The following is a 9,886-nucleotide window of genomic DNA, read 5'->3' as shown; positions in this document are numbered from 1 at the left end:
TATCCCTGTAACATAAGTTTATTAAATAATACTGCCACACCCATGAGAGGCACTCAACATCTATAGACAAAAGGGAGTTTTCAGATGCTGCTTAAAAGATGAGAAGAGCCTGAGATTGGGGAAAAATATTTACATGGAAAGACCACATCTATTAAAAAAAATACTCAAACTAGTGAGTCTTTCAGTTTAAGCTATTCACTGTTATTTTACATTCTAAAGTGCATATATATTGATATTTTTAAAAATATCACCAGAGAATTACATCTTTCTATATAAAAATAGAGCATTTTTCTGCTTTCTGGTAAAAGTTGGGGATGAAAGGAACAATTGTCTCAATGTAAGTTTAAATACAACTCAGGAGGGAAAAATGCTTGTTACTTGTGCTATTACAAATGGTAATGATTATTGGAAACTAAAACTGATTTCCTACCTGATTTTGCTTAAATGTAAGCTATTTAAAACTGGAGTGAAAACCTGAGTTTTTTGTCACTGAGTAGAGAAATCAATTGCACCTTTACTGGAAAAGTAAGATGGTAAGATCAAAGCTCAAACACTACTTTGTTTTCATTTGGATTTTTTTTTTTTTTCCTCTTCAGGCAAAGAGAAATTTGACTATACTTACATTTGAGTGACACGGTCTTTAAAAACACTTAAAGGCAGGGTTTCAGCACCAGAATAGGTAACTGTTGTTACAGGTCTAGTCTCTTGGAGGGATGTTTGTTCACACTAGAGTGAGAGGTTGGCACTCAAAGATTATTTATACTTTTTCCGTTTCAAAGACTGAGCCAAGAATGACCACAGAAAATAAATACTCCAATCCTGGTGCCTTTTGCCTAACAAAGCTGAGGTCCCTCCTTGGGGTCAGCTAAAAGTATAAATACTCACAGGGTGTTTCAGATAGAATAGCTTCACTATAAAAAACTGGAGGCTTACTTAATACAGTAGCCACTTACTAGGAGGGCTTATTAAATACATTTTAAGATGCTGTTAAAAATTACTCATCTTTTTGCCAAAGTACAGTGACTTACCGGAGTTTGTCTCCCTGTGCCTTGCTGTCATTAAGAATCTAGTGGGATACTGGTAACTAAAACAGATAAGAGCATCACCAGTATCCTGTAATAACCCATCAAGAATAGCATTCATGTTTGGTGGATAGGAGAGAACAGAGAGACTTCAGGAAGCTTGCTTACCACAAATGGGATCCATCAGGAAGAGAACCTTTCCCAGAAATTCTAACACTTTCCCCACAGGAACACTCAATTGGTGACAAGAATTATTTTGAGCTTCTGCATGGTTATGCAAGCAATAGTCTTGGAGCTTGCAGGGAAAGGTTCTTTCTGCTCAGCGGTGCAAGAGTGAGGACGCAGCCACTTCCTTTCCCTCCTGCATGAGCAACGAAGGAGTTGAGGCCCCTTTGCTTTCTAAAGGCGGTGTTGACTCTCACAGTATTTCAATGTCCCACTTCTGTGTTTCTTCTCCCTCCAGGGGCTGATTTACAATGACATGAGTCTTGTCACAGTAGTTCCCTCCTAAAATAGAAATTCCCAAAGAAAAGAGTATTTGTTCACACAGGCACTGAGCAATTTTGCAATTTTCACAAGCTTTTGTTCAGCCCACCCTTGAAGTAGATTCATGTGCCATTTACCAAGTGGTCTGAAATGGGAAACTGAGTTTGAACAGGCACAGCCAGTCTTCACCTCTAATTTGGACCTTCTTATGACTCAAACTGAAAAAGTAGAAGGTATATAATACATGATTTTAGAAGCAGTGTGCCCTAACAATGCCATTCTTGAGAACAAAGTGCCCTGAGAAAACTCTGGCTGGACGTCAGGGACTGCGTTTTTGTTCACCAAGAGTGGTGGTGACTAACCCCATTAAAGCAATGGCTGTGAATAATATTGGCCCTGATCTTGCTGAATTAAAAAACAAGGTTAACTGATTATCTACTTTAAGGTTTAACTGAGGACTTTTAGAGACCATAGCAATTCAGGGCAAATAGTTACAGATGTTTCAAGAAACAGATGTAATTCATTTTATGGGTTTTTGATGCTTCAAATAGTGAACTATTCAAGACCACACAAATTACTTTTGCAAATGAAAATTTTATAACTCCTAATGAAAATAAGCCTTGGATTTTGTGGATAGGTGTTTGTGCTTGATGCATAGAGGTAATTGGTTTGTAAAACATAATTAAAGCGGCTCAACACTTATATATCAGGACATCCTTAACCCAAGCCAAAATGAAGAGACTTGAAACTTAAACTGATATTCTGAGACGCAACACATGGCATGTCATCAAAGGCCTACCTTTAATATCAAGGACAAGTTGGTCACTGAGGTAGGAGCTGATGGTTCCATTTTTATTCAGTCTCCACTTCTGCCTGAATTGTCCATGTTCAGTCCATAGGGCTACCTTAGCGCCAGGTGTGTCCCGGCCACCAATCACATCAAGACAGGTATCACTGGCCTGGAAGCATTAAATAAAATGGCAGGACAGTATTTGATAAAATAAACTGACGAGAGTCCCTTTTCTTTTACGTAAATATGTCAGAGATGGTAAATGACTATCGTAACTGAAAAGAATCCTACATAGTAAAATTTCAGTAGAACTTTTAAAAATCGTTTTGCCTAGAGGAAGGAGATGGTGCAGACACTCAACAGAGGCACTGTAGTTGTTTTTAAAATGACATGCACATCTGACAACAGATGATGACCCATAAAGGTTGGTTGAATAAGAATTAGATGTTCCTGTTAGCTTAAGATATATTATGTACAACAAGGTTTTCATATATAAACATCAGATGATATGCTAAAGATATCCCGACAATAATTGCTTTTTAATACTTTGTATTTTTTAAGCATGAGAATTATACATGGTTTTAATTTTTTTTTAACTAGTGCTCTCTCTCCCACAGCACTAAACATAATGAAGGGGTCATAGAAAAACAAACTTAAATTTCATTTTCTAAGCTTCCTCCAACAAAAGCTTCTTTATTCTACTACTGCTGCACTGTATATTTTGAAAATGAAAGGGTTTTAACATGTTTGTATTCATGCAGACAGCTGATTTCATCTGGGCCATCAAGCAAGGAATGCCAGATGCAGCACATTGTCCTATTCAGATCTAATAACTTGTGTCATCGTTGAATTTTTAAAACAATCACTTATGCATGTCTGTAGTATGTGATAACTTTGGTTTTTACCAAAAATCAAAACCAGGTTTTCTACACTAAAAACTAAGTCCATTTTACTTAAAGTCTTTGTGAGTACAGATATCAGTATTTTTATGATCACACAGTAGACTATTTCTAGAAAGTTGCATTATTTTATTTATGCCAGTTACTCTGGCTAGATTCTGGTTTCCAAGAGAAAAGAAGGAACACCAAAAAGCAGGGTGTTTACCTTGGATTTAAAGAGTCCTCGGCAGTAGTGCCAGATCTGAGTGTTCTTCCCGCTATAGGGAGAGATGCACACAGACATTGCCCTCGTGTCGGCCAGATTTCCAGTGACTGTCAGGTATTCATTCTGGGCCCGGTTCTTTATTCTGATGTACACTGCAGGCTGTGACAGAAGAAATGGCCATTTGGAAATAAATTTTCATGTCTGGAAATCAACTAACCTTCTAAAGAAGAAACACGGGGAGGCGGACTGAGAGGTGACTACCTGACTTATCTCAGTTTTACTTCTATTTCCCTTAGCTTATATGTATAAATTAATACTTTTTATTAGCAAGCCCTTAGACTATTGATCTCAAAGCTCAAATTATATTATCTCTAGTATACTTCCTAAAAAATACTCTTTTGGAAGGGTAAAAAGGTAATCATTTCATTCATCGGAACTCTGTGTGGCAAGGGGTAGGGGAGTAAAGAATTCAGGATTTTGTGGGTTTCTTTCCATGATGTGTCTCAGATTGCTGCGAAAGGGGACTGGGGATAAGGGCAGGGTCCTACCTACAAGGATCTTAGAGCAACCCAGGAAAGGAAAGACCAACAGATGCACTGTCTGGAGCAATGTTTAAATGTCCAATGACTGGAAAGCCCAGAGGGCTAAGGGGCCCAACTGTGAACATTTCCTTATTTACTTAGGACCCGTATATGTCCTCAAAGGAAAAGACTATGCGTGTTTAGTCACTGCCTTAGTTCTCATGATTAGATAACAGAGACTCCAGCCTCTTGGGCTGGAACATAAAAAGGGGAGTTTTAAAACAAAATGTTAAATCTGGGACTCAACACTAAGGATAATAGCGCTACTGATCCCTCCGTGTGTTTGTCAGGCAGTGTACTAATGCTTCCTATGCCACTCTGCTATGTGTCTGGATTAATAGCTGGAAAAACCCTTGCAGTAAGCACAGTTGTGGCCCTGGTTATACAAGTAAGGGTAACACAGATGTGGAGCCAGATCTGCCTGCACCAAAATTCTTCCTGTTAAATAAGATACTCTAAGACCATGTGGAAGGGCCAGGGAATAAGACAGTGAAAGGGCAGGGAGCATGAGGAGGCTCAGCAGAAGCTGTACTTCTGCAGCTGTGATGTACTTACATTTCTATACATCAGCCCAGTCTCCCACTGCAACTAACTATTGTTAATTCTTGAAGCTTCAGTATATCTGTATTACAGTCTCATTACCTTGTACATGTAAGAAAACAGGTCTGACCTTCACAGATGACCGAACTCCTATTACTTTAGGACTGAACATCACAGTTTCAATCAATTACATCAAGCAAAGTACTAATTACCCTTATTACACATTTGTAGTCTGACTCCTCTATAATTATACTTAAAAACACTGATGTGCATTCCAAGTACCTCAGTGACTTCCTAATTCCCAGCCTCAAAGACGCTCACATTTTAATTATCTTGAGTTTCCAAATAAGAATATAAACAATCAGTACCAATATCCTTACCAAAGAGTTAAATATAACATTAAAAAAACTATTTTTGAAAGCCAGAATTCCTATGGTGGGTTTCAAAGCTGTGGTCTAGATAAAAAAAAAAAAAAAAAAAAATTAACTAGGTCAAATAATAAAAATTTTGAAATTAAATGTTTGATCAGCATAGGAAAATCAGCTATTTTCCAAAGCAAAATGCAGGAAGAACATTATATTTTTTATTGTCAAAACAATTTTTTTGTAAAATTAGAGGAGATTATTTTAGTTAATCTTTATCTCAGAACCTTGAAAAAAGTTCTTCAGCAAGGAACAACCATTCAAAAATGAGGACAATATTGTATGTTAAATTTGCCTAATAAAGTTTTTCTTCGAGGGGGGGCATCCTGGGGCTTCAACCTGGGGAGGGGTTTTATCTCCAAGCTCTACCCTCAGCCCCCCGCCCCTCTTTTTGAAAGAGGGTCTTTCTAAGTTGCTGAGGCTGGCTTCAAACCTGCATGCAATCCAATCCTTATGTCTCAGCTTCCTGAGTACTGGGATTACAGTTGTGCAGCACCTTACCTAGCTCCTACTAAAGTTTTTAAAACATAGGATTCACATGATTGTAGTTGGTAAAAACTAAGCTACCTTCCCACTGCTGCCTTGGTTTGTTCTGTACCTTTCCAGTAGGATGAACCAGCCCAAGGGTTAGGAGAGCAGAATTGGCAAGATGCAGGGGGCCCGAGGTCCTGGACCACACACTGTACCAGGAAAGCCAGTAATATTTTAGCACCTCTCAGAGGAGAGGGGTCTCTGGCTGTCTCAAGGGACACTGTGAATAATAAATGTTAGCAATAGAAGCCTGGTGTTGTATCAGGCCCTCTGTGTTACTGAATCCTCACAATGAGGCGGCCCGAGCACTGTAATCACTGTTTCACAAGTGAGGAACTTAGGCACCAACAGACAAAGAGATCAGCTCACCAAAAATCACACTGCTTTTGTGTGAATGGCAGAGCCAAGATTTGAGCCGACAGAACCCATGGGTGGTGGGAACAAGCATGCATGTGTGGGAAAGGGCACCAAAACAGACCCATTAGGTTAACTTTGTTTTTATTTTAATTTTTCGATTTTTTGAATTTTATTTTACTGGTATACTATAGTCTCACTGTATCATAATGTGGATCATGTTGACAATGGCATATTTTTACACAGTCCTTGGTGCCCTCCCTCACTTCCCTTTTTCCCTCCCTCCCTCCCAATACTGAGTGTCCAGGTTAACAATATTATATTCATGGGTATACACATATTTGAATGTAGCAGCTTTTTCCTTAATTAACCTCAGCCTTCTTCCTCCCCTACCCCTTCTTCCTGGCTTTGCTGAGGTTTACTTCTTATTTAACATAATGTGTAAGATCCACACACCAGCACCTCTGTACCTGTCTCACTAGGACTGTTGCTTGGCAATAAAATGCTTTCACTCTGGGGGAAGGTACAGTACTGTTGCTAAGAAACACAGATTTTTTAAATTAATTAATTAAAAAAAATTTTTTTTTGCATCACTGGGGATTAAACCCAGGGGCATTCTACCTCTGACCTACACTCACAACCCTATTTTTTTTTTTTTTTTGAAACAAGGCCTCATTAAGTTGTGGAGGGCCTCACAAAGTAGCAGAGGCTGACCTCGAACCTACAATCTTATCCTCCTGTCTCAGCCTCCCAAGTACTAGGATTACAATCATATGCCACCAGGCCCAACAGGAATACAGATTTTAGAGCATCACAGATTTAGGTTTAAATCTTTTTTCTAACACTTGGATTATTCTTGTCAATAAATTTAACCTCTCCAAGCTTTATTTTTCCAGTTAGAAAATAGGAATAATAATTCCCACCTCAAAAGACAGTTGTATCAATTGACAAAGTGTTTCATAAAAAAGAGAGGTACTGAAGGCATATCCAGTCACCATCCTCACATGGGTTTTCTGTCTTCCATGAAGCCTTACCACCAGACCCACACATGTGTATATTTCTTTTCTCTGATCCAGGTATTGCCTGTGGCTTCTAGATGATCATACACTATTTTGCATTTTGTTTCTGCATTGAGTTGGACATGTTTTACCCAACAAAAATGTCAGCTCTACTAAGGCAGAAACCATGTCTATCCTTCTGTCTTCCATTATGTATTACATGGTAACAAACATCGTGCCAGGCACTAGAGATAGAGCAATAAAGCACATATGCACACACACGTCTAAAAGACAAGCAAAATCTTGTAGAAAAATAAGTGTCTTTTAGGATCTCATTGGGAGAGAGGAAGGAAGACATCTGTGAGTATGTGAGGGGGTGATTAAGAAATAGCCAGGCAAACAACGAGGAGAGCAGTCCCCTGAGAATACAGCCTTGTTAAGAGCCTGAGTGGAAAAGCGCTCTGCACATGACACAGCCGCATGAGTGAGCAGGAACCCGAGATATGAGGCTGGAGAAGCAGGGGAGTCCCATCACACAAGCCACACAGAAGAACGCGGACGGATCCCAAGTGCAGGGGAAGCTTTTGAACAGCAGACTGACAAGCAGTAGGTGTGCAATAAATACTATTTTAATTAAATTGCCAGGATCCAACCTGAGCATTATGTAAGTAGGGCAAAAATCTGAATACTAAGAAAGTAACACTAGCACAGCATCAAAGTTCATTCTTATTTCCACTGTCTGCCACAGAGTTTACAAGATCTTATTTTTCCATAGAAAGTGAACATGGCCAATACAGAGCTAAAATCTACTATTGATCTTAGATACGTGTTTATGAAGTGCCTTAAATTTATAAGAGCCCTGCATACTAATCCACTCCCCCTTCTACATAAATGGAAACTAAGTTAAGTGGTCACTATTGCAGATGCTGTAGCTGTAGCTTATGACATTTCTGCCAGAAAAATCCCGGTATTCTGGGCCTTATTTTTTTTCTCCCCCTTTGGCACCTTACCTGCTTCATAGGGCGGAGGGAACCAATTGTTTTCCATCCACTGAATGCGGTCCAATTTGGGATCTCATCAGGCTCAAGTAGAATTTGTCTTCCCAAGAAATTGGATCCTTCATAAGCTATCCATCTATAAGAAAGAAAGAAGGAAAAAAAAAATGGAGCACTAAAAAATAAAGCAATCTCTTATAAAAATAGAAGCTTTCAAACTTAGAGGGTTCATTCTTTATAACTTCTAGGTTTGTAGATTTTTAAAAACAGAATTATGCATTTTTTTTCCTATTAGAAAAAGCAGGAAAGTCTGGAAGAAAGCCCACTGAGTTGGAGGCAGGTCTGGATTCCTGAGGATGCTGGGCTCCTTATTTCCAAATTGAATGCAAGGTTCTCTCCTGTTTTTAAATTCTACAATCCTTTACTAACAATTAAGATTTTTTCACAGCATTTTAACATTCATAAGACAGGTTATAACCTTTCACTCATACTCAGTATGAAAAACCTCCCCCACCTGTGGCCAGTGTCACATGTCTTTTGGGCCTCTCGAGGTGGCTGCAATCTTTCCAGACATATTTTTCTTCCACAATTTCTAAGGCCATTATCCACATCCACAAAAAGTTCCCTCTTATTTCAAGGACAGCTCCTTTGCAACTCCTCCCCAATACCCTAGATTTTGACCCGGGCTACATAGACGCACACGGGGCCTTGATGTGAATGCCTGGAGTCTTCGGATCTATTCACTAGGGCACAGTCATGTTATTTCCCTTACAATTGGCTGTTGCTACTTTTGCACCACCATCTATAGTTGAGTCGTTGTCAGAGAGAATAGGCTGATAAACTAAAGAGTTTATCTGGCCCTTGGCAAGAAACATTTTCTGAGCTCCAGGTGGTTACCAAGCTGGATGGCTAAGGAAAAAAGACTGGGATGGCCAGGAGGACCTCAAGTTCTCAGCAGGACTCAAGGTCACATCAGAGAGTGCCTCAAGAAAGCGTATGGATAAGGTGGCTGTCCTGGGCAGTTAGGTGCAGTAGGGGTGGACTTGCCTGAGACCAAGGGATGTGTAACCTTGGAGATGAGATGCATAACACCAGTAGTAGGAAAGGCAGCCTGATGATCAGAGAGGCTAGTTCAGCAACAGGCTCATCCAGGGTTTAGGGAGCTTTGGATGAGTGTTCCCCAAAGGTTCATGTGCTAAAGGTTTTGGTACCCGAGGAGGTGGTGGAACCTTCAGGAGGTGAAGCCTGGGGGGAGGGGTCCCTGAATCACTGGGACTGTCCCCTCAAAGAGGACCGTGGGATCCCAGGCCCCTTCTCTTCCACTGGCTTCCTGCCTCAGGATGTATGTATGGTTTTTCTCCACCCTGTGTTCCTGCTATTATACATACACCATGAACATATCATGAAATACTCCTACTTGAGGCCCACACCTAAACAGGGCTACTGAACTTGAACTAGAACTTCTGGAATCATGAGCCCAAATAATTTTTTCTAAGTGAATTGTTTCAGGTGCTTTGGTATATTGGTGGAAAGCTGGCTAATGGAGGGTTGCTGCTATGGCTGTGTCTTCGGCCCTTCAGTTTTCCAGACAAAAAATGTTTTTAACTTACAATGGGCAATACTCCTTGGGGACTCAGGGCAGGAAGAAACACCAACTTGTACATAAAGCTGTGAACTGAAATGAGGAACTCAAGAAAGCTTGAGGTATTAAAATTATGAAAGGTTGAGTAGAGATTATTCACCTAAACGGAACTCTTCCCAAGCAAAGCCCACACTGTTTCCCACAACTGAGGTCAGCCTTCATCAGATCATGGACAGATGAACAAGAGGCATGAACCCCTCTTGATCCCTTCTTGCCTACACAGATTTGAATCATCAGATAGATAAAAGGCAGGTCAGCGTCACCATGACCACAGAGCAGCTCAGCCACCACCCAAGTCTCGCAGGTACTTTACATGGGCAGAGAAATTTCAGTTATAAAATTGATAGGGGATTTTTAAGTAATGGTACCTAAGAATATCTTGAGCCTAATGAATTCTACAGGTGGGAAAGCTGTGTGGGAT

The 9,886-nt window shown here is 40.0% G+C and overlaps 1 protein-coding gene across 1 annotated transcript in view; it reads right to left on the bottom strand.

The window, feature by feature from the left end:
* Window positions 1-1,440: 1,440 nt before the first annotated feature.
* Window positions 1,441-9,886, bottom strand: part of CRYBG3 (crystallin beta-gamma domain containing 3) — a gene marked incomplete at both ends in the record, with an annotated part of 116,312 nt that continues 107,866 nt past the window's right edge. The window contains 4 exons of the mRNA XM_080696491.1: window positions 1,441-1,529; window positions 2,308-2,467; window positions 3,403-3,561; window positions 7,839-7,962. Of these exons, the coding sequence (XP_080552617.1) occupies window positions 1,441-1,529; window positions 2,308-2,467; window positions 3,403-3,561; window positions 7,839-7,962 (532 nt within the window). The remainder of the gene's footprint in view (window positions 1,530-2,307; window positions 2,468-3,402; window positions 3,562-7,838; window positions 7,963-9,886) is intronic.

The sequence above is a fragment of the Muscardinus avellanarius genome (assembly GCF_963383645.1).
Source record: "Muscardinus avellanarius genome assembly, chromosome: 5".
Lineage (NCBI taxonomy): Eukaryota > Metazoa > Chordata > Mammalia > Rodentia > Gliridae > Muscardinus > Muscardinus avellanarius.
This window is presented reverse-complemented; position numbering and strand designations above follow the sequence as displayed.